The following is a 25,832-nucleotide window of genomic DNA, read 5'->3' as shown; positions in this document are numbered from 1 at the left end:
CCAGGTGTTAAATGACTAGTATTTTATCATGAAGCCCAGATTAAGCTTGTGTTTCTCCAGAAAGCCTCAATCACTACCTGTAAGTATATTTCCTCAGAAACTCTAAAATTTACAGCCAAGTAATGATGATTGGACATAATTTAGAGTCTAAATTATGTCCAATCATCATTACTTGGCTATGTTAACTCAAAAAAAAAAAATCAAGCCATTTGTCAATGACGCTGTTCCCAGTCATGAGGAGAGATGTGTGTGTCTCTGTCTGTAAGTTACATTGAATCAGCTAACATCAATGTTAGCGTGTGCCAGAAGCAATAGCAACTGGCTGCTTTCAGCTCAGATGCTGAATCATTGAGTACATGATGTTGTGGTACGTCAGTTTTACACTCAACAAAAATATAAACTCACAAAGAAAAACTTGTATCGATTGTTATGTGACAAAACAGAGTAACTATCCAAAAATAACAGTACAACTTTATCAATAAAGTGGCTTTAATTTGCGAGCATTAGGATCCATTTCAAAAACCAAAGTTCTGGAGTAATGGCAGGAAGAACACAATGGGGGTTGATGATCCAAGTTCACAAACTTCAATAATGTGTGTGTTCACCATTAGCCTCACGCAGAGCGGTACACCGGCGAAGCATGGACATCACCAGGTTGTCGATCGTGGCCACAGCTGTAACGCTCAACCCAGCACTCAGCATGCCAATGGCACGCTCCCTCATGATTTGTGACATCTGTGGCATATTGACAAGTGACAAAAGTCCACATTTTTGTGTGGCCTTTATTGACCAGACCATGTAGTGTCTGTGTACAGATCACACATATTGACCACCACTCTGCCATGCTCCATGACTCTTGTGAGTTGAAATACTCAATCTGAGATTGTAGTCAATATGAGTGGCCAAGTGACACTGGACTAGTGGGTTTGAGCAAAGCAAATCGTTCCATAAACCAATGCATCAAGAATCTGAGCAAATGTCATGACATTCTATTTTTGTTCACCATTTCAAGTTTGTGCGTTTATATTTTTGTTGAGTATAGGTTGTAGTGGTTACACTGCACCTTGTTGGCTTCTTGTTTAAGTGCAGAAAATGTCCAAAGTGTGGGACCATTTCAAGCTTAAACAAGAAGCCAACAAGGTGCAGTGTAACCACTGCACCTTTGTTGGCTTCTACTGGCGTACCATAACAGCATGACGATTCTATGATTCAGCATCTGAGCCGAAAGCATCCAGTTGCTAATGCTAACGCCACTGGTGCACACAAACAGACTTTTAATTCTGATTACTTGATTTATCAAGGAATAATTGGTAGAATACTCCATTACAAAAATATTCGATAGCTGCAGCTCTAGTCCAAATAAATCCCACAAACAAATGTGTGGCAAATTGCTTAAATCAGTTTCGTTATATCCCAAGCATGACCTTAATCAGAAAATGTTAACATATCATGGTCTATATCTAATTCATGTCTAAACCTTTTTCAAACCTGTTGACATCTGTATCTATTTCTGTGGTGTGTTAACGCACTGTCCTCATTTGCCTTGCCAGTGAACTTATGCTAGGAAGAGGAGAATGAAATGAGATAAATTGAGCTTCTGGAGGAGCCCAGCCCCTTACCTCCGACTCTTTGAAGAATGGCAGGCTTACAGCTTGTTACCCCTGCTACTTCACCCATGGGGCCTTTCTTTGGTCTGCCATGGCAGCAGGAGGCCATACATGATAACATCTACACACCTAGGAAATATCAGGCAAGTCATCTTTTATTCACATGCATGTGTTTACTGAAAAACATATTTGCACTTTGGTTGATGATTATTGTTCCTCTGTTCTAATCCATTAGTTGACACTTCTTCCTCTACCTTCCTCCACAGGTAGAACTTCTGGAAGCAGCTATTGAACATAATACTATTGTCTGCTTGAATTCTGGCTCAGGGAAGACCTTTATTGCAGTACTTCTAACAAAAGAGCTCTCCCACCAAATCCGTGGGAGTTATCAAGGAAATGCTAAGAGGACTGTTTTTCTGGTGAACACAGGTACGGTACGAACAACACCTACAGTTATATTTGTCCATTTATCCCATGTTTTTAATTGAACTAGAAGTTTAAGAGATCTCCCCTCAGGTTTTGAAGCCGACTCTGCCCAATGTCAGATTTTGAAAATCTTCAAAAAATATTTTGCCAGCTGTGCAGATTATTTATGTTTATGATTATGAATTTGAGTTATTTGATTAATTCTGCTCTGTTTTGACTGTTATGTGCATATATTTTGACTTTGGGTGCACACCAGTCGTGACATAATGTGTTCTGTGACTTTTTTTCTCTCATTCCTGCACCACAGCTATGGTGCATGGCTAGAACTGTTGATTACAGACAGATGACAAATAGTTGAAATAATAATCAGTTTTGGTTCAGGGCCTTTCACTCTCTGCTGGCATTCAAAACAACCAATACTATGACGGTTTTTGTCATTGTCCAGCTTCAACTGCAGTTCAGCAAGCGGCTGCTATTAGGACTCACTCTGACCTTCAGGTGGGAGAGTACTCTGATTTGGGGGAGACATCAGCATGGACTGTCCAACAATGGAGTCAAGAAATCAAAGAGAATCAGGTGTGCCTTATTCCACTTGTATTAAAATGTCTTTTGTTGTCTCTTTTGTTGTCGGGTGCAACGTGAATTGGCACCTATTAAAAACAATGCATTAAGCACCTTGTTTAATTATGACTTATGTTTAGTGTTACATCCTTAACATCCGTCTTTGTATCAATTAAAAGAGAGTCCTCTATAATCACAGAATGTCTCACAAATACTGTGCAGAAATCTTAGGGACACCATTAGATTTGTTGCCGTAACAACAATAGAGGACAATTATTTCTATTTCACTTCAAACTGAAAAACATCCAGAAAATAAGTATGCAGTTTTTTGTTGTTTAAAAAACAAAACAAACAAAACTGGAGTGGAACCTTAATTAATTTAACTGGTAAACCCTGTGTTTGTCCTACTATTTCATTTAAAGAAATATCTCCTGTAAAAACGTCTTACACCAAGTTTATTCAAGACAAGCTTGAGCATTACATACACGTGTTGCATGCGTGACTCATTGACAGCTCGCATCACTTGATTCCAAATTCCAATGATCACAGAATTTGACAGACAGAAAAAACAACAGAGCTGGTGGTGCCTGAAACTTTTGCACAATACTGTATATAATTTGGAAAATGTTCTCTACCCGTTTCAAACTGATAGTGTTATTGTGTGATCGAATCTATATATTATTTTAACAAGGCTTTTATGTGAAGCATTTGCAGGATGGTAAGATAAATAGACATTAATTATATAATCAATTGTATTATACAAATCTGTAAATACTCAACACTACTAAATACCATAGCATTTGGGGTTAAGTTGCAGTTATAGTGTATAGTTTTATTACAATGTTGAAATTTTTGAGTGTAATTCTCGTCTTCCCTGTCTTCTTTCTCTGTTTTGTCTAATACAGGTGCTGGTTATGACTTGCCACATATTTCTGCATGTTCTGAGGAATAAAATCTTATTATTGTCTAAAATCAACTTGGTGGTTTTTGATGACTGTCACCTGGCCATCACAAACCATCCCTACTGTGAGATTATGAAGGTGAGATTGTTGTCAAAGAAAACCACTTCCTGTTTGGCCAAACTGTTTGGTGGTAGTCAAATCATGTAGCAGCCTCGTGAATGACCAAACCTTCCCTCTCTGCAGCTGTTTGAAGGCTGCTCGTGCACTCCTCGTGTCCTGGGGCTCACAGCTTCTATTTTAAATGGAAAATGTGATCCCTCAGAGTTGGAGCGGAAGATCTTGAATCTGGAGAGAATCCTGAAGAGCAACGCTGAAACTGCCACAGACCTTGTGGTCCTGGACAGGTAAATAAATCAGACCGTCATATTCAAAAGGTTAGTTCAGGATTTTTGAGGTGGCAGTTGTGTAAAGCATTGACACATAGTCAATACTGACCTAGTGTGCTCTACACCTGCCCCTTTTTCTCAATGTAACAATGTTTCTTACTGGAAACTTAAGTTTGTGTGGCTTTGTTAACACCTCACTCCCTGGATCAGTCCATAGAGAAAATCAACCAGCACACGATTTGCTGATCCATTGCTGCCTCATATGTGTTTTTGTGACTTGGCATTTTTAAATCTTTTGTTTGGATTTTACCTGTGTGGCACAAACTTACGCAACACAGCAGCAGTAGACCAACTGCTTCCGTTTCCCGTGTGCATGAAACACAGATTTTCCCTCTGAGTGAGGACTATGTCTAAAGTACCTCACACATCACTACAAAAACCCAATGAGTGTATAGATCTCTGTCACTGGTGTGCTAAATTAAACTGTGTAACTTAAATGTGTAGTTTTGTTGGGTACGACTAAACATCACAGCATGTTAGGTGTATACTGATGTCAATGTTGTTTTTCACCTGTTTCAGATATGCCTCTCAACCAAGAGAGGTAGTGCTGGACTGTGGACCCTACATGGATAAGAGTGGTCTTTCCTACAAACTACAGCAGGAGCTGGATGAAGCTCTCCACTTTCTAAATGACTGCAACATACCCGTCACCAGAGAGGACCGAGATCCTGCATTCATCTCCAAACAGGTCCCAGAACATTACATGACTACTGTTCAACACTACAATCTATTTGAAATGAAACGAACAATATGCGCTTTAATTGAACACTTTCAGCTTTAATTTGAGGGTATTTACATCCAAATCAGGTGAACGTTGTAGGAAATACAATATTTTCTATATGTGCCTACCAGTTTTTAGGGGACCAAAAGTAATGGGACAAACTAAACAATCATAAATCAAACTTTAATTGTTTAATACTTGGCTGCAAGTCTGGAAGGCATATACATCACCAGATGCTGGGTTTCATCCCTGGTGATGCTCTGTCAGGCCTCTACTGGAATGGTCTATAGTTCATGCCTGTTCTTGGGGCATTTTCCCTTCAGTTTGGTCTTCAGCAAGTGAAATGCATTCTCAATCAGATTCAGGTCAGGTGATTGACTTGGCCATTGCATAACATTCCACTTATTTGCCTTAAACAACTCTTTGGTTGCTTTTGCAGTATGCTTTGGGTCATTGTCCATCTGCACTGTGAAGCGCTGTCCAATGAGTTCTGAAGCATTTGGTTGAATATGAGCAGATGATATTGCTCGAAACACTTCAGAAATCATCCTGCTGCTTTTTTCAGCAGTTACATCATCAATAAATACAAGGGAACCAGGTCCATTGGCAGCCATACATGCCCACGCCATGACACTACCACCACCATGCTTCACTGATGAAGTGGTATGTTTTGGATCATGAGCAGTTCCGTTCCTTTCCTTCTCCACACTCTTCTCTTCCCATCACCGTGGGACAAGTTGATCTTGGTCTCATCTGTCCATAGGATGTTTTTCCAGAATTGTAACAGCTTTTTTCTTCCTGTTTTTGAGGCTCACCAATGGTTTACATCATGTGGTGAACCCTCTTTATTCACTCTGGTGAAGTCTTCTTTTGATTGTTGACTTTGAAACACATACACCTACCTCCTGGAGAGTGTTTTTGATCTGGCCAACTGTTGTGAAGGGGTTTTTCTTCACCAGGGAAATGATTCTTCTGTCGTCCACTACAGTGGTTTTCAGTGGTCTTCCAGGTCTTTTGGTGTTGCTGAGCTCACCAGTGCATTATTTCTTTTTAAGAATGTTCCAAACAGTTGATTTGGCCACACCTAATGCTTTTGCTATTTCTCTGATGGGTTTGTTTTGATTTTTCAGCCTAATAATGGCTTGCTTCACTGACAGTGACAGCACCTTGGATCTAACTGTAGGTCTTAATATATTTGACATAAGCTAACTGGAAGGGCTATGTTATGTCCCTCAAACAGGACTTTAGCATTACAGAAATAACGGAAAAATATCTTTTAAACAGACTTCTGTGGGGCACATATTTCTGCTCAGGTTTGTTGCTCTCCCCTCACCCTGTATGTATCCTCATCAGACATCATGTTAACTGCAGGCACACACGGTCTATTTAGAGTTGGAATGGCGTTCAGCGCCACCCTTTTATGTAAAACTAGCGAGACTATCAAAATGGACCGAGAGGGATAAAAACGAGTGCAATGACTGGTCGAAGTTGTCTTTTCCCAGCAGGCTAAAGTTGGTCAAGTTAGACCCACAGACTGTAGTCTCTGGGCTGCTACACTGATGCATGTTAACAGATGAACTGAATGCTACTATTCCCTTTTCGCGTAGTTGGAAGTGACGCATCCTAGTAGCATAGTTTATGTCAAAATGCGTATCTGCTGGATGGTTGTTTGTCTCTGTGTCCCTTTGATGTACTCGAGGTCTGCGATGTCGGCTGGGTCTGGCACCAGCATCCCCCGTGTGTGACGGAGGGAATTTTCTTCTGAACAGTGCCATTGATAACCACCTACAGTAACACATTATGAATCTATTCTTAACAATGTCCCTGTTCTGTCCAGATCCTGAGTGACTGCCGGGCTGTGCTTCTGGTGCTGGGGCCCTGGTGTGCAGACAAGGCAGCAGGTATCATGGTGCGGGAGCTTCAGAAGTATATTAAACATGAGCAGGAAGAGCTCAACCGTAAGTTCCTGCTCTTCACCGACACCACCCTACGCAAAGTGCACGCCCTCTGTGAGGAGCACTTCTCCCCTGCCGCACTGGACCTCAAGTTTGTCACCCCGAAGGTTCTCCGGCTGCTCGAGATCCTGCACGAATACAAGCCATTTGAGCGGCAGCAGTTTGAAAGCGTAGAGTGGTACAACAACCGTAACCAGGACAACTATGTGTCCTGGAGTGACTCTGAGGATGAAGATGAAGATGAGGAGGTGGAGTCCAAAGAGAGGCCTGAAGCCAACTTTCCCTCACCTTTCACCAACATCTTGTGTGGCATCATCTTTGTGGAGAGGCGTTACACAGCTGTTGTGCTCAATCGGTAGGGTTACTTTGGACTATTAATTTCTGTTATTTAAGGCTGCTTACATTTGTTTTTTTAACAGTAGACGATGGGAAAAAAAGTAAAGTTAAGTTTATATATCAAAACGAGATTTGTTAATCTTTTGGTAAATTTTCTCATGAAAGCCGCTGCTAAAATGAAAGTGCAGAACAAAAAACTTCATATTTATTTCCAAAGTTAATTGTCTTTACCCTTTTAAATATAAAATGTTTCTGTGCCTTGTAAAGGGGGGTAAACGCATTCATATGATGCACATACATTATTTGGATGTTCAAGGTTCTAGAATATGGTTGTTCTACTGCAGCTTATAAAAATTGTATAATGTTTCCAGTGTGTCATCACTGACTTATTAACATTATTCTGTGTTTCTTCTTCAGTCTTATCAAGGAGGCTGGAAAGCAGGACCCAGAACTGGCTTACATCAGCAGCAATTTCATCACCGGCCACAGCATCAGCAAAAACCAGCCACGAAACAAACAGATGGAAGTGGAATTTAGGAAACAAGAAGAGGTACACATTTCACGATGAATTTAACATTTTAAACAAACTGAATTGTTGCCATTATAACATGCCGGTAGTGGTCCACTGCTTTGGGGGGTAGGCAAAAAAGAGAGTAGGGCTGTAGCTATAAACTGCAGAATGTTGCTTCTCTACATGTTTGTTGATCAGGAAGTTTAATAACGGTGTGTTTACATTCCTATTCTGTACAAACACTGAACAGCAATGTTCGCAGACTTTGGTCCCCACTTCAGCCAGTCAGTATCCTTGTGTGTGTTGGGCTCCTCCAGTGACCATGTCCATGATTTTAAAACTTGTAGTGACTTTTATAATCATTCAAACTTGGCAAGGTGGTTGACAAAGTCAGGAGATATTTTGTATAATTTTATTGGTGAAATTATTTTCGAAACCTGCACTCTGCTTAGTAATTCAGGGCCTGGGCACTAACAATGTGAGCTAAACAGATTAATTAAGATGCAAATGCATGGGTTTATTAAAAGCAGCTCTCCCAAGTGCTTTATCTAACCACCCTTCTTTTTTTTTCTCCCATAGGTTCTTCGCAAATTTCGGGCTCATGAAACCAACCTCCTTATTGCCACAAGCATTGTGGAGGAAGGTGTGGATATTCCAAAGTGTAACTTGGTAGTGCGTTTTGACCTGCCCACAGAGTACAGGTCCTATGTCCAGTCCAAAGGCAGAGCTCGGGCACCAGTCTCCAACTACATCATGCTGGCTGACACCGAGAGGACCCAAGCTTTCAAGGAAGATCTCACCACTTACAAGGCTATAGAGAAGGTAACCTAAAGTGGAATTCAGAAATGGTCAACGCTAATGTTACAAACTAAGTTTGTAAACTGCTCACTCTCCCGCACAAGAGTCTATAGCGAAAACTGTGTTTTTAGTTTGCAGAGACACAGGAACTGCTGGTGTTCTGCTGCCTCATTAGCTAAATGTGTGTCATATTGGTCAGTTAATTACTTTGATTGATTTAGCTACCAAATAATGTGTTTGAATTGACTGATGGAGGCAGAAGATATCGACAACTCCTGTGTGTTGTGGTGTAAAATCGTGGATTTTGGTGGGGGGAATAGGCAATTTCTAAAGCAAAAATAACTTCAGCTTCCAATTGGTTAAAGCTGCCGCGATTGGTAATAATATATTCTTAAAATGTAAGACTAAAGCAGGCATATCACTGAGTCTCTTATGTGGTTAAAATGCATTTTTCCCTAATGTCGCCATGGGCAATCATGTTTTTACTCAATATGGGCAACTGCATCTCAGGCTAGTTCTTAACATCGTCATCTGTTTGATTTGATTGCTTTGAATTGTTTGTCATTTGAGCAGATCCTGAGGAACAAGTGTTCCAAGTCAGTGGAGGTGAGTGAGTATGAAGTGGAGCAGGTGCTGGATGATGACAACGTTCTTCCACCCTACGTACTTCGATCTGAGGATGGTGGTCCTCGGGTCACCATTAACACAGCCATTGGACACATTAACAGGTATATTCTTGAAGTCTTCAAAGCCCCAGCTTTCTGATAAAATCACCTGAACAAACTGTATTCAGCACACAACAGATGAGCTGAGTAAAGTTGATTTGGAAGTGTTTTTTTCCTGTCATGGTCAGGTATTGTGCTCGGCTGCCCAGCGACCCATTTACCCACTTGGCACCCAAATGTAAAACTGCAGAGATTAAGTCTGGTTGCTTCCAGTCTACACTCTTCTTACCCATCAACTCCCCTCTGCGAGTACCTGTTAAGGTAATCTACATGGCAAGACTTTTCTTATCGCACTGAATGTTCTTAATTCACTCCACATTTCTAGTCTTCATGACCATTCAATGTGCTTTACACTACTGTTTTGTCATTCACTCTTTCTGTTGTTCACACACAAACATGAGAGCATTTCTCCCATTCCTTTGGCTCCTCTATGGAATCAGAATTGGGTCAATAATCCCATGCACAAAACAATGACTCACGAGTGATGTATGTGATTTCACACGCACAGATATTAACCATTGTGTGCGGATTTTAATCCCTCAAGCTCAACAGGAACGTCTCTCAATCGTGGGAGAGGCAGCTTAGGATGTAGCTGCGCTGTTAGATGCAGTCTTTGCATCAAATTGTAATGCTTCTTACCTAAATAACACAAAACCCCACAAAATATCTCAGTAGAGTTATCAGCATACGGTATAAGAGGCTACTCGTAGATGTGGACTTTGTCCACTCTGTGGTTTGTTTTTGTGGTTTTCCAGCCAACTCTCAATGTGGTATCCAAGATACGACATTGTCCTATTATTGCCCAACTCTTGAAGCTGCACTTGTATCTGCACAGTGCCTTTTTGCAGAAGTTTACCCCATGCCACTTCATTCATCATGGATATGTCATGTCTTGACAGGGTCCGACAATGACCTGCGCCAGACTGGCAGAGAAAGCTGTTGCACTTCTTTGCTGCGAGAAACTCCACAAAATAGGTAAAGCTGATATTTTTTTTTTTTTTTTTTTTTTTTACAAATGCAGCATTATCACTGTAATTTTCACTTTTAGCCTCTGTAGGACTTGATGTTACATTTAATTTAGCTTGTTTATTTTGCTTACTTTACTTCCAGGTGAGCTGGATGATCACCTGATGCCAGTGGGGAAGGAGACCGTCAAGTATGAGGAGGAGCTGGACCTCCATGATGAGGAGGAGACCAGCGTTCCAGGACGCCCTGGTTCTACCAAGAGGCGGCAGTGTTATCCAAAAGCTGTAAGAAAGAGCTCATCATTCATTACACGTAGACTTGCATGACTAGAGGTCAACAAATGTTTTTTATTTTGTTTAAAAAACAAACGCATTAATACTCTTGGAGATTGTTGTCATTGGTTTCCTCTGTCTTTTTCAGATACCAGAGTGTCTGAGGGACAGTTATGCCGTATTAGGCCAGACATACTATCTGTATGTGATTGGCATGGTCCTCACCACGCCACTCCCAGATGAACTCAATTTCCGCAGGAGGAAGCTCTACCCACCCGAGGACACCACCAGGTGCTTTGGTATCCTGACTGCCAAACCCATACCTCGAGTACGCCCCAAAACCTTTGCTTTCTTAGAATAGCAACGAGCAATATTGTTTTTTTTAAGGTAAAATCAAAAACACTATCTTGTAAATAGAGATTTTGCTGCTTTTCTTTTGATTCAGATCCCCTATTTCCCGGTGTACACTCGCTCGGGTGAAGTGACGATCTCCATTGAGCTTCAAAAGTCTGGCTTCACACTCACCACCACCCAGCTGGACCTCATCACCCGCCTGCACCAGTACATCTTTTCCCACATCCTCCGCCTGGAGAAACCTGCACTGGAGTTCAAGCCTACGCTGGCTGACTCGGCTTACTGTGTTCTACCTCTGAATGTTGGTAAGGTCTCCTCTTTAGCTACACCCACGTTATTATGTTTTGTTTCAAACGCATATACTCTGCTGTAAATATGCATGTCATCCACAATAGTACAGTGTATATGAGATCTGAAAATGGAAAACACTTGGAATAGGCACTCCTAGAGAAATGCTATTGGAATATTTGATGTTAATATTTGTTGAATATTGGAATATTCTAAACTCAAGCACATGGAAGCTAGTGAAAAGTAATGAAGGGTTCACAGTATGTTAAGCTAACAGAAGCAGCTTCAAGATGCATTCAAGAAACATCTTAAATTTCATTACTTCTGCAACACACTGACTAAATGCTTGCTGCTGCTGCCACCCTCTGTTCATTGATGCACCACTAAGTAGCTAGTCATTGGAGTACAAAATTATTTTTTTTACAAATGCAAACATTGATAAAACGTTTACAATGGACAGGCCATACACTTCTGGGTAGCAGTACTTGCAGGGGAGAAAAATCTTCCTGTTCACACCAGCATAGACATGCCCAGTGTATGTGACTGATGTTTTTAGGTGTGGTTTTCAAATGAAACACTGTCAAACCTGATGTTAATATGATAGAGATGCTATACCTCGTCAGTTCATTACAATTTCCTCACTCTCCTCTCTTGTTGCTTTGTTTAGTTGGGGACTCCGACACTCTTGATATGGATTTTAAGTTCATGGAGGATATAGAGAAGTCTGAGGCCCGCACTGGTATTCCAACCACTCAGTACACCAAGCAGAACCCCTTCACCTTCAAGTTGGAGGACTATCAGGATGCCGTCATCATTCCAAGGTACCAGGGACCACCAGCACCACAAAACTAGCGTTAACCTCCCTGACCAGAAAATTACATGATTAAATTAGATATAATGCATGATGGCATCAATGCATTGTAGCGTGCAACTTTAAAATATAAGAAAATGTCAGCTTTGTTCAAGTTCACACTGGAGCTGAAGGTTTTTGGGTCAGCTTCAGGCTTAATTTCTATCATTTTACACTAACGTGGGCTTGCGCTCCGGCTTGCGTGTGATGCGGTTCGATTAGCGCGAGAAAGATGCAAAAGCGGATGCTAAGGAGGCACCGGACACACTGGGCTTTTTGATTGACTTTCTGAAGCCGTTCTATAAAACACAACAGGAACTTATGGGAGACAAGATATCCAACACGCAATTGTGGAAGTGGGGGTGTGGTGGTTCAGTGATTTGGTAATTAGTCAGAATTCCACAGTGGGCCACATACTGTACGTTCTCCACAAGAGCTTCAAACACTAATGGCAATGTTGATAATTAGGAATGTCGATCAGATTTTAATTCATGTGAAATTTCTGATACTGGTTCAAAAAATATTCATAGGAGAACATACTGATCAAGGAGTATCTGTCTGTTGTGAAAAGAACTTGGATCTGAACTAGCTGAGAAGATTTGTCTGACATTAAAATATACATAGACTTAAGATCCAGCGTGTTCTCAACAACATTAATCTGAGTCAATAAACACCTGCCATGTTACGTCTCTCGACTGGACAGACCGACATAGGTTTAATACAGTTTCCTACCAGTCATTTGATGAGTCTTTAATGCTTCCAGAAAACAATAAATTCCAGTTTCCTGAAAATACAATGACATGGATGACTGAGAAACTTCAGAGACACTACATCCCACGATATTACATCTACAAACAACTGTTGTTTTGTCAGATACTGTACAATTGATGTGTAGAAGTTTCTCTGATTTATTGCTCTAGTCATAACCGTTGAAGTGTTCTTTGCCCAGGTACCGTAACTTCGACCAGCCTCATCGCTTCTATGTGGCCGATGTGTACACAGACCTGACGCCTCTCAGCAAGTTTCCTTCACCAGAATACGAGACCTTTGCTGAATATTACAAAACCAAGTACAACCTGGACCTGTCCAACCTGAACCAGCCACTACTGGATGTAGATCACACCTCCTCCAGGTCAGCAGCAGCATGCAAGGCTCATGACATCAAATGTTGCAACAATCTGTTCTTTGACTGGTCGTCTGTATTTCATTGGTTGACGGCCAGCCTCATCCTTACCTCTAATGTGACAGTCTAGTAAATGCTGTGAAAGTGTGGATTATGAAGGCAGCTGTTTGAAAATGTTTGAACATCTCTTATGTGGTTTGGAGATGTACTGCAGATAGAAATCTTGAGTAGAGAGGAAACATTTTGCAAAGGCTAAATACTTAAATAATGCACACATTTATCAGAAATCTGAATCTCGGCGAACCTGACAGAAATGGAGCTGAGAAATTAGGCTCATGGCAGGAGCCCTGTTTCGACAAATGAACAATGGAATCTCTGGTTGTGCTGCATTGATTTTTATCCGTGAAATGCATCTGTTGGACAGGGATAAAGTTGGAACTCTTTTTTCAGGCTGAACCTGTTAACCCCTCGCCACCTGAACCAGAAGGGCAAAGCCCTACCGTTGAGCAGTGCTGAGAAGAGGAAGGCCAAGTGGGAGAGTCTGCAGAACAAACAGGTGATGCTTTGGTGCCATCTTATTTTCAATACAATTGTAATAACTATTCTTTTATTTGTTCAGGGGGTGCTGCAAACTAAATTGTGTGACATACCCACCAAATTACACATAGCAATTTGGCTACATTGTGAACCATTTTTCGACCTGGGGACTATGTTATAGATGTGGGTGGGTATGTGAATAGTACTTGCAAAACATTTCATCATTGCTGTAGTGTAATCTTACAGGGCAGTAGCGCCATCCTGAGGTTATATCCATAAAAAGTGCTCGGATTGTTATTGTAAGCAAGGACGTAGGTTTGGTTACAAGACTGGTGGGGACACTACACCGCACGCTCTCTCTTCTCATCTGTGACTTGCAACAATATTTCTGTTGGTTGTGATGCATAACTAAATGTTGAAATGGAATAAGCCTGAATACTTGCTGAACACAATTTCCCTACATATTGTGTCCGCTTGCAGCTACGTCACTTTTATTTCTAAGAAAACTGTGGTGAATGTTTGTCTCTCAGATCCTGGTTCCAGAGCTGTGTGCCATCCACCCCATCCCTGCCTCCCTGTGGAGGAAGGCAGTGTGTCTGCCCAGCATCCTCTACCGCCTCCACTGCCTCCTGACTGCTGAGGAGCTGAGAGCCCAGACAGCCACTGAAGCTGGAGTGGGAGCTCAAACACTCCCTCCTGAATTCAGGTTCTTGCTACTACATACAGAAAACACAAGTTAATTGTTGATTTAAAAAAAAAGAAAAAAAGTTCAGTTGTCCTTAACAAGGAGCAAGCACCGCATTCTTATCTTATATAAAAATGGGAGGAGCTTTGCTTTATTAGCTACATAGTTGGAAGGCAACTTCTAAATCATGAAGAATGCATTCATGACGGACATAATATCCAATGAAGAAGTCACAGTTCAGGTTTTTTTGAAGCGTGGTTATATGAGGTCAGTGGTAGGGGTGAGAGAAATCATCCATTTTCTGATGCATTGCTATTTTTTCAAACGACTTAGAATCAATTATGAAACAGTAGGCGTGTAACTGTTCGAATATGCAAGTGTACCGGACACATTTTTGGTACAATCTGTATGTATTCAGAATTTCCCCATGAAAAGCTACAGTGATATTCTACCATAAAAGCGGGGCATTTAAGTAGAAGGATGCAATTTCTTTATCTCAAAAAAAGAGTTAACAGTGGTGACAATACCTCAACAAAAAATCTCAATGTCTCAATAGCTTGATCAATCTTAAACTGCTGTCTTGGTCTGAAGAGGACTGTTAAAATACAAATTGTCATTGAACCAGAACGTTTAGTGGTTCAATAACAATTGAAACACAACATCAGATTTTTGCAGTTAATCACCTAGAGAATCACCTTAGATTTGTATTTTGTAGGTATCCAAACCTGGACTTTGGCTGGAAGAGATCTATTGACAGCAAGACGTTCATCTCCTGTCCTGAGTCCTGTAATGAGGATAGTGAGGGTCACTGCAAGCACCAACAGACTACAACCCCCGACACCAGTAACCTAACACAACTCGGCAGTCATCTCTCTTCTGTTCCTGAGCATGGACCTGGTGACGCCACCTGCACCAGGAAACTCACTAATGGCACTGCCCCCGTCGCAGACTGTGAAGACGGCAGCAACAAAGACGAGCACCTTCACCAACACGATAATTGCCAACGCTCCCAGCCCAAGTTACCTACGCTGCAGAGCCCCCAATCAATACAAACCACTACCTCAATTCCTGTGCAGCCCTCAGACAGCTTGAATAAGCCCAGCTCCAGTCCTCCACCGCCTAGTGACACATGCACACCAGAGAGGACCTCAATCCACACAAATAAAGCTACCTCAGTCTGCGGCCAGGCAGCCCCAGTTTCCCACGTTCCCACAGCACCTTCCCCTGACCCTGCCTCTGGCCCCCAGCACAGAGCCCAGACAGGGGACTCCTCAAAAAGTCTGGGACCCAACCCAGGTCTCATCTTGCAGGCCTTGACCCTATCAAATGCAAGTGATGGCTTCAATCTGGAACGGCTTGAGATGCTTGGTGATTCTTTTCTTAAGCACGCCATCACCACATACCTGTTCTGTACCTACCCTGATGCTCACGAGGGACGACTCAGCTATATGCGCAGCAAGAAGGTGAAATTTTATGACTTATTTATTATAACAGGCACCATTTCAACAATAGTATTGTGCTTTTATAAAAACTTCCAGTCCAATATGCAGTTCTTGATCTGGTAAATTGTGATGGCTAATAATAGTAAGCTAACATAACTATTCTAGCCAATCACCAAGGAAAACAGACATGTAACATAATGCATGTACTGTATGTGGAAGGAAAAGGACTTGCTTCTTGTCATTGTGGAGTCCTTTTGCTGCAAATAGAGCTGTTTGTCATTGAAATGTCTTTCCTTGTCTGAAATATTTTTAGTCAAAGAATGAGCTCTAAACTACTTGGTCTTACTCAGTGCACCTTATTACTACATGTGTTTGCTGTTGGGTTGAATTTGTGAAGTGTAAATCCCAACATAAGTCATCAGTGAACAAATTTAATCTGTATACATAAGAAACCCAATTTGAATACACAATTTTAGGGAACACAAGGAAAATGTTGGGAGCTTGGACGAATATGACTTATGTGCGCGTGCGGAAACGTGTGTGTGATATGCATAAGTGAAAAAAGCTCCAGAAGCCCTCTCCTGTGTTACTGACGGTTGTGTTTAAACCTGACTTTGTTACAAAGGTGAGCAACTGTAACCTGTATCGTCTGGGGAAGAAGAAAGGCCTCCCGAGCAGGATGGTGGTGTCCATCTTTGATCCCCCTGTTAACTGGCTGCCTCCTGGTTACGTGGTCAACCAAGACAAAAGCTCTGACAAACAGGATTCAGGGGTGAGTAAAGGTTCTGCTTAACTCTTATTTGTTATTCACTCTACATGATTTTTTTTAATATCAATATCAATATCCAATATTATATATTTATATACTATTTAAGTCACTGAGAGGCCACAGAGTGAAAAGTTCATTCATAGATTTTTCTTGGCTTCTGAGTGGTATGACTGTGAGACCACTAGAGGGCAGGCTTCTACCTTGTCTGTGGACACATAACTTTTGCTTTGTCTTTAAGGTCCACAGTCCATAACATGCAGATAATTAAAATGTCTTGAGAAATATCTCTAGTGCCTATGTTAAAATACACCATAAAAGATCCTCAACACCTGAGTGACTTCATTATTGCAGTTCTTTGTTCAGAACTGTACACAAAATGCAAGATTTATTTTAAATTGTAAGTTGTGAGAGGTGGCCAATTTTTGTGTTTCAAACCTGCACCCTGTTGTTTTTGTCTTTGTAATTGTAATAGCTGTGCCTAACCACAGAGGAATGCTAGCTTGTCTCTGAATGATGGCTGGTTTTGCAACATGTCCTCACACTTCAAAGCCCTGCTAAAACACAGTTATCTGCTTCTGTTTGTCTCATTGGCTACACCCATAATACAAAAAAGTTTATTTGAAAAATGTTGATACAATCTGTGTTAAGACGAGCTATTTACCTCTGTAAGTAATCTGCATCCATACCAGTGATCATAAAACGGAAAAACATCACTGTTTAGATACACTGAGCATTAGATGTTGATTATCTCCTTTGCAATTATTTTCATAGTTTCAGAAAGTATTACTGACATGGAAAAACAGAGTAGGTATTTTTGTGATGAGACTAATGACGAGGATAAACTGAAAGTAAGTGTTATGTAACAGTCAGGAAGTGAACAGGATCTAGGTCCCTTCATTTTCAAAGGTCAACATTTCTGCCCATTCAAATAAAAAGAAAAATAGCCAAGAGTTTTCAATAGAGTTTTTAAACTAAAACAGCCAGCATTATTTACAGTCTTATTTACTTCATTTGTGGGGCTCAAAAACATTGAGGTAGTGTGTGCTTGGAACAAAATTTAGCATTTTTAAACAAAAACTGAAGTGTGTTCATGCACCTATACATTTTTCCAGCTGTGCTGCTGTTTACATAACATATTACGTATGAGTGTTGGAATGTTTCCTGGTTCATTTTCTACATCCACCTGGTTGCTGCTGTAAAGAAGAGAAAGGTTGACTTTCTCTTCTTTCTTTTTTTAACCACGTTTTTCATGTCACATTGTCTGTTGATGACTGAGGTCAGTATTGATGTCAGGAAGGCAGCATGCAGAGATGAAAATAGTTTACATGCACTACAACTTAAGTCACAGGTACAAAGTACAGATATAAGGGAGCAAGATCCGCTTCAGTACACTACGTACGTGTTGCAAGGGGGAATTTCCCGTGCTTTGATTTAGAGTGGCAAAAGAGCATAGTGTGGATTGTTTTTGCACTCCCAATCACAGTGGGGGGTTGAAGTGGGCCAAATTCGTGCTGAGGTCACTTGTGGTTGTGATAGTGGGTTGCCCTTCTCTGCTGTGGCCTTGTTCCCACTGTAGTGTTTCATTTTATCAGTCACTATGACAGCCTATTTGTTGCCACTGTCCTCTGTGCCACTGCTGAATGAATACAGAGAAACCCTGGTGCTGAATATTAGTTACCGTAATAAATAAAAATGTTATAAAAATAAAAATCCCTGCAATAAATGTTTTCATGAAGATTTTTCATTTAATTGCACTCTGTTTTCCTTGTTTGTGTCCTTCATCCAGGACAAAGAAGAGCTTTTGGCCAATGGGCAGACGGGAAACGACTATGACGAGGACGATGAGGAGGTAGAAGAGGTAGACGAGGATGGTGATGTGATGCTCAAGGATGAGCCTAAAGATGAAGTCAACATGGAAGACGATCTGGAATACTACAAGGAGCACATTAAATTCATCGATAACATGTTGTTGGGATCTGGAGCCTTTGCTAAGAAGATCTCTTTGAGTGCTTTCCCTCCCTCTCCCACTCCGGCCTCGGGTTCCTCACCCTCTATGGAGACTCCATACGAGTGGAAGGCCCCCAAGAAGCCCCTCCATCCCACCTCAGCCCACTTCCCCTCAGAGCCAGCATCCAGTGGGCCCTCAGTGGAGGAGTTTGACTACAGCTCATGGGATGCCATGTGCTACCTGGACCCCAGCAAGGCCGGAGAGGAGGATGACTTTGTAGTGGGGTTCTGGAATCCATCGGAGGAGAACTGTGGAGTTGATCTCGGCAAGCAGTCGATCTCCTATGACCTGCACACAGAGCAGTGCATTGCAGACAAAAGCATTGCTGACTGTGTGGAGGCTTTGCTTGGTTGCTACCTGACCAGCTGTGGAGAGAGAGCAGCACAAATGTTCCTTTGCTCATTGGGCCTAAAGGTGAGCTATGACCTAACATACTGTTCTGTGTCAGTATTGCACTGATGATAATCGAATCTGAATAGGAAAAAGCCTTGAGTAAATTAGAAGAGAAGCAAATGAACACAGGCTAAAATGATCATAGTTCAATAAAAAGCTCTGCTCAAAAGGATAAGTTATGGGCATACAGCATGTAATTCCATTTTATCAGCAAGATGGTTTTAATTATTGCTGGAAAGCCACAGTAAGCTGTAGGTTGCAGCAACCTTAAAAAAGGGGTAGACGGTGTCTTTTACTGTACTGTTGAGTAGTTTGGACTGGGGTGGGTGCACTTGATAGAAGAATTTTAACATGTCAGCAAATCAAGAAATTAGGGAAATGATAGCTTCTGCTAAACCTGTAGTGTGGTTTTATAAGGTACTTAACAGATGGTCAGCACCGACTGCACAAAATGCACTTCATGTGCTGGAAACCAGTTGACACATGTACAATTGCTCTAGCTGCTGCTTAACAAAAAGCTCACATCACTCAGCTTATGCCTACAATAATTTAAGAAAATTTTGGCCTCTTCATTTGGCTCTTGGACGTTCTTTTCCCACTACAAATTAAAGTTTGTGTCACTTTGTAAACCGTCCATAGAAAAAATATCAGCTTTAGTTTGCAGGGACACAGGAGCTGCTGGTCTACTGCTGCTTTGTTTGGTAAGTTTGTCACATAGGTAAATCCGGACAAAGCATTTAAAACATGGAAGGCACAACATAACACATTAGAACTTACTCAAGGAGGCAGTAGTTGATTAACTACTCTATTTTCTCTATGGACTTTAGTGCAGGGAGTAGGGCTGAACAATTTATCAAAATGTTATCAAAAGCGCAATACAGCTTACGCAGAGGCGCAATATTTGTCCAAGCTAAAATGTGTCAAACTATAATTTTTTATCATTTTTTGTCTTGATCTATACACATCTTATTCTTTAAACTGAAGAGAACATCTTTCTCACAGAGCTACACGACTACCACACATTAATCCTGTTTTTTGAATGCAAATGAGAATAATGATGAAAAAATTAGCATTTCCCCCCGATATCACAAATCATATAGCAATCACATTTCCTGTCAAAATAATCGCAATTATATATTTGTTCAAAATCGTTCAGCCCTAGCAGGGAGTGGGCAGTTGAAAAGGTTGCACAAACTTCAATTTACAGTCAGAAAAAGCTGTCAAACAGCAAGGTAAAGCGGCAGAATATATATATGCAGCAGCTCTTTGAGACATTGTAAACTTGAGCTTGCACAAGTTTTCTTAGCATGAGCTGTGACAGTCGAAAATCTTTGTGTCCGTTATCCTTATGCTAAGCTAGGATAATTATCCCCAGCACTCTGCGGAGTCATGAGTCAAACATAATTGATGAAATAAAATGGTGTATTATTTCTTTTAAAGTACAACCACACATTTTGTCAACTGTCCTGAAGTGATGAGCATTTCTTTTTTTCTTTTCTCCTTTTTGTTTTTGATAACAGGTGTTACCAGTGGAGAAAGGGGCCCTGATCAGAGCTCTGGTGCAGAACTGTCTGACCATAGCCACTGATCTTTGCTATGGCTGGTTAAAGATTCCACCCCGTTGCATGCTGGCCCATCCAGACGCAGAGCGAACTCTCAACCACCTGATTTCTGGCTTTGAGAACTTTGAAAGCAAGATCAACTACACCTTTCAGAACAAGGCTTACCTTCTGCAAGCCTTCACCCATGCTTCCTACCATTACAACACAATCACAGGTTAGACTTTCTCTCTTTAAATTTAAATTTACTTGATACCCTCAATAGTTACGAAATAGCAGAATTAGATGAGTTGTAGATACCATTATTATATACACACACTACAGATACAGGAAGTTAGACAATATGTTATTGAAGCAATTCAGCCACTCATGCAGCAGCTCTTTAAGACCCACACTGTCTGATTAGCAACCAATGCAGTCACCACTGTTTTTGTCTGAACCAGTCTAGATACAAAGCAGTCTAATGCGGTTGTGATGCTGCCTTACTTTTCTCTATGATGGCCTTGTTCTAGGGCTGCAACTAATGATTATTTTCCATTATTGATTCATCTGTCGATTTATTTTCTTGATAAATGGGTTAATCAATTTGTCCATAAAATGTTGATCTGTGTTTCCCAAAACGGATCATAATTGGCTGTGGTTGTACCTGCGGCTGCTGACGTTGCCTCAGAGGTTTTACCGGCATTTCATAGCATAGACACTTGTCTGGTACTGGACAATCAAAGGTTTGTTTTCAACAAAGTCAAATGAACTGACATAGAGACGCTTCGGTGGCTTTTTTTTTATTTCAAGCTTTTAGCCACAGTGCATTTCCTTATTCCTTGGAGGAGGAAAAAAGTTTGTATGGCGTTTCATGTCCACATTTCTGCCTTATTTGTGGCCAATGATCAACAATTATTGTTCAAGTAAACCCTTTCACAAACCCCTCTATCAAGGTTGTTGTCCTGATGCTGCATAAAGCTACACAACTAACTACTGACGGAAATGCCAAACCAAAGGTCTCTCGCATAAATAATAGCGTCAACGCTGTTTCTGATGAAAATAAGGTCTGGAACAGCAGCTCAGGTTGAGAAATTGTTTGGTCTCCTGCTTTTCAAGGCTGGACAAGACGTCAAATGCAGAAGAGAATGCACAGTTTTATCGCCGCTTTCACGTTAGCTCTGCACTGAGCCACCAATGTATTTCAGCTCATGCAGTTGTCGTGGGTGGAGTGGCAACACATCAGATACTTGTTCCATTTACACTTCTGTTCTGTGTTTACAATGTGGTTTGGCAGATCGGATAAGAATCAATATGGGTGTATTTACACCTGTACTTACAAATGGTCAAACACGATCCGATTGCTATATTGTTGCTATCCGATCACAGGAAACGTATTTTAATGAATAAATGGGGCCACAGAGTTGTGTGATGCTGATGGGCTTAATCAGCATTGTGTGAACTCATCAGAAAATTATTTAAATCTAATAGACATTTGTTTTTTCTATGAGTTACATGCTATAATTTTAAAGCGCATTTATGTCTGAGTTTATATAAATTGGTTGGTTATTTACAAGTTGGTTATTTTGCCCTCTCTTCAGATTGTTACCAGCGGCTGGAGTTTCTTGGTGATGCAATTCTTGACTACCTCATTACAAAGCACCTTTATGAAGACCCACGGCAGCACTCTCCTGGTGTACTGACCGACCTGCGCTCCGCACTCGTCAACAACACCATCTTTGCCTCTCTGGCTGTCAAATATGACTACCACAAATACTTCAAGGCCATCTCACCTGAGCTTTTCCGGGTCATTGATGACTTTGTGCAGTTTCAGCTGGAGAAGGATGAGATGCAAGGCATGGACTCTGAGGTGAGTCATGTTTCTCCTGAGAACAATAGCCAGCATCATTTCTGAGCAGCAAAGCCCTGAAGTAAGAAACTTAATCATTGCTGTTGTTTATCAATTTCCTCCATAAATAATAGACGGAATTAAAAAGATCTGCCTGAATAACAAAACACACCGTTTTTACGAATATGTTTCAATGTTTTCAGTACTTAAGAGAAAATGCAGTTGGATTTAATTTGCCGGGAAATGGCCATCTTGGCATCAGATCTGCTCTCTTTCTGCTTGAGAGGTATTTGTATGCCTTGGGGACAGCAGGCACGTACAAAATCAGCTGAAAGAAATGTCTGCAGTAATATGGTACCACTTCACTGCTCACTGTTCATCAAATAAAAATAACAACAATATTATGAAACTGAAAATGTAGCTTGCCATAAATTAAATTAATAGGCAGTTTCAAAAGGTTTAAGTCTAAGAAGTTTAGAATTTTAATAACTGGACAAGTTGAATCAGTGAATTTTTACAGACACTCACACTGTTGTGTACTTATGTTACACGTCATTAGGATTGGGCGGTATCCAGATTTTGATACTGTGAACCTTCACCACATTTTACTGTGCTATATAGTATTACTGTGACAAATGAATAATGACGTCATAATGCTCAGAGTTAGTGCTGTATTAAATAGAATTAAATAAAAAAAAGTAATAATAAATCCAGCAGCAACAACACAGTTGATGCTCCCAGTTGGCAATTTTTAGGACCTATCAAAATATAAAATTACCCGTAGAATGTTTATTTTCTTATTTTTCAAAACCTTCCAACCTTTTACCCACTCTATTCCTGCTTGCTCCTTGTGTTGCTAACAAAAGCTGCCACTGCACAAGTTTTTTTCTTGTCACAAGTGCCAAGTGCAGTCTATTTTTTGAACGATCTACTGTACCTGTTGCTTATTCCTCTGATTGGCGGGACAAGCAACAGAAATCCAGAAAGATCTGATATTGGTTGCTAAAATCATTGGATCTATTTTTTTTTAATACATGTCTCTTCCTTTGTCCTCTGCACAAATTTTGATTGACTATTGCAGTCACTTGGCCGTGACAGTCTTGCATGATCACAAGTTATTAGCTCCGTTTGTGGATGTAGACGTAGGGTGATGGGCAGGGTACATCCTGGACAGTTCACCAGTCCATCTCAGGACCACATACATAGACAAACAACCACCCATTCTCACACTCGCACCTATGGCCAATTTATTGTCCAATTTAGTCCAAGTTTTTGGACTCTGGGAAGCTGGAGAACCTGGAGAAAACCCACGCACACACAGGGAGAACATGCACTGATTAATCTATTTTGTAAAATGAATCATTAGTTTCAGTCTTATACAAACGGGGGAAAAAAGAAAACTGACCCACAGACATTTGTGTTGGAAATGAATATGAATATCTGTTGGATTATCCCCAGTGACTAATAGTATTTTTGCTTGAAATGCCCATCCTTGTTAGACAGTTTAAACTAGTAGTATTATCCCCCCCCATATCCCTCAGCTGTAACTCTGCATGTTATGATTTGGATATTTTTCCATCATCAGCTGCGGCGCTCTGAGGAAGATGAAGAGAAGGAAGAGGACATAGAGGTTCCTAAGGCCATGGGTGATATCTTTGAGTCGCTGGCTGGAGCAGTTTACATGGACAGCAAGATGTCACTGGAGACAGTGTGGCAAGTGTATTATCCAATGATGAGGCCACTTATAGGTGAGTAAAAATCTTCTTATTTATAATGTGTCTGTCATGGTGATTAAGCATTTTTTTTTGGTGTGGGATTGTGTTCCAGATGTATTGGAATGTTTAATCATTTAATGTTTTGTGTCATAACTAGGGAAGGAACAATAGCCAGTTTTATCACACATTGTGTCATAATGCACCCACAATAAATTGATATTGTTGAATTTTCATATTGGGATAATCCTGAATGGGTAAAATTGAATATAAGTTAGTGAGCGAGAACGGCAAGACACTAATATTAACAAAGTAATTTGTCTTAAAGTGCCGCAAGGGGGAGCATGCATCTTTTTCATTCCTGGACCTCTAGATTAATAATCATCTTATTTAAGATTCCTGTTTTTCACTTGTTCACTAAAAAAAATATTATTTTGGTGAGAATTATTATGACTGGAAATGTGTTGTCTCATACTTACTCAAAGTCTTCTGTTGCTTCACCACTAACAGAGAAATTCTCCGCCAACGTGCCACGCTCTCCTGTGAGAGAGCTGCTCGAGATGGAACCAGAAACTGCCAAGTTCAGGTACAAGATCAGCACTTAAACACAACAGTATTTGTTGGATGTTTTTGTAATTTCACTCCATTTAGAGCTTTAGTCGTTTCAAAAGAAAAAAAAAAATCATATTTGTTTTCTCACATTCTGGTAAAATCAAAAAATAATGTTGTCTTGGTAAAACGGGGGGATCCAGTGCCTGTAGTACCTACTATGCTATAATAAATGCAACCATTCAAGTAATTCAGACCAAATGATTTAAATTCGCACCTGAATTTACAGGTGAACATTTGTGTTTGTATCACTTGGGACAGATTTTGTTCCTGTAAATTAGATTCATAGATTTGTTTATAAACACATTTTATGAGAACATTATTGCCGATCTACTGATTAGTAAAGCTATACCTTTAAACAGTTTTCCATCACTTTTACTTTCACCACTGTAGGCTAAGCCACACCCCCTTATCTCACGTGGACAATAGACCGTAAACACCAGGGGTGGGCATCACCAGAGACACCATAAGACATTGCGATATATTAATTATTTGCAATATCATATATTTTGCGATGTACTCTCACAACTGCTCTAATGACAGTGAACACTTGGCTCCATCTAGTGGACTGAAACGTCAACGATTGTTTTATGCTAATCCCCAAATAGGTTTAATTATTTGTAACGTCAGTTAAAAATGTATATGCAAAAAAAAATCAATACTAAGAATCTAAAAAGCAATATAATATCCCCAATTACCCCCCCCACCCCTAGTTATCACATTATGTTGGCTGCAAACTGAGCTAGCTTTTGAATAAACTGCAAGCTATGATGGTAAAACAGCAAGGGCAAGATATTATTTATGTTCAGTGTGGAAGTAACATATTAATATGTATTGGAATATTGATGTTGTAATATAGCTTTATGTCCCATAAACACGTGGGACATACAAGTGCCTACTTGCCTGGACAATGATGATATGGAGACGCTACCATTCTTTCGATATTGTGAAATTAACTGTTACCGCTGATGTGTTTGCAGCCCTGCAGAGAGAACCTATGATGGGAAGGTGCGGGTGACGGTGGAGGTCGTTGGTAAGGGCAAGTTTAAAGGAGTTGGTCGCAGCTACCGGATCGCCAAGTCTGCGGCGGCACGCCGAGCTCTGCGCAGCCTCAAAGCCAATCAACCTCAGGTCCAAAACAACTGAGCTCCTCCTCCTTCGAGCTCTGAGCATTAGCACCCAAGCTATTGATGCTTCAGAAGAAAAAGAAATGTTGTAGGCTTCCTTTCAAGACGCCGATCCTAGCTCCTGTATCGCCTGCCTGCTATGGCACAACCCAAGGCCACCAGGATTATGGTGTGGAGATGCAACGAACGAAGCAACTGATTTCACAGTAGATTTCACATTGGGTCTTTTTACCCCCACCGCCCCACCACAGTTTTCTTCTTTTTCTTTTGCGCAAACACAATCTTTCCTTTCCCTATGTGTTTTGTTTAATCACATGAGTGC

The 25,832-nt window shown here is 40.8% G+C and overlaps 1 protein-coding gene across 1 annotated transcript; it reads left to right on the top strand.

The window, feature by feature from the left end:
- dicer1 (dicer 1, ribonuclease type III) lies at positions 1–25,534 on the top strand. Its single transcript, XM_083908124.1, has 28 exons — positions 1–79; positions 1,551–1,750; positions 1,874–2,036; positions 2,479–2,609; positions 3,500–3,634; positions 3,740–3,900; positions 4,462–4,630; positions 6,501–6,973; positions 7,372–7,504; positions 8,045–8,287; positions 8,837–8,991; positions 9,117–9,249; positions 9,888–9,963; positions 10,099–10,238; positions 10,375–10,554; positions 10,672–10,885; positions 11,536–11,689; positions 12,668–12,850; positions 13,292–13,397; positions 13,909–14,084; positions 14,779–15,526; positions 16,131–16,277; positions 18,061–18,696; positions 20,196–20,451; positions 21,815–22,083; positions 23,648–23,810; positions 24,285–24,360; positions 25,364–25,534. Exons 2-28 carry the CDS (start codon positions 1,637–1,639, stop codon positions 25,527–25,529), a joined length of 5,700 nt encoding a protein of 1,899 aa, XP_083764250.1. The 5' UTR covers positions 1–79; positions 1,551–1,636; the 3' UTR covers positions 25,530–25,534.
- Positions 25,535–25,832: the final 298 nt, after the last annotated feature.

This window comes from Microchirus variegatus (assembly GCF_963457635.1).
Source record: "Microchirus variegatus genome assembly, chromosome: 21".
Classification (NCBI taxonomy): domain Eukaryota; kingdom Metazoa; phylum Chordata; class Actinopteri; order Pleuronectiformes; family Soleidae; genus Microchirus; species Microchirus variegatus.
Note: the sequence above shows the minus strand (reverse complement) of the source record. Positions and strands in the feature narration are given on the sequence as shown.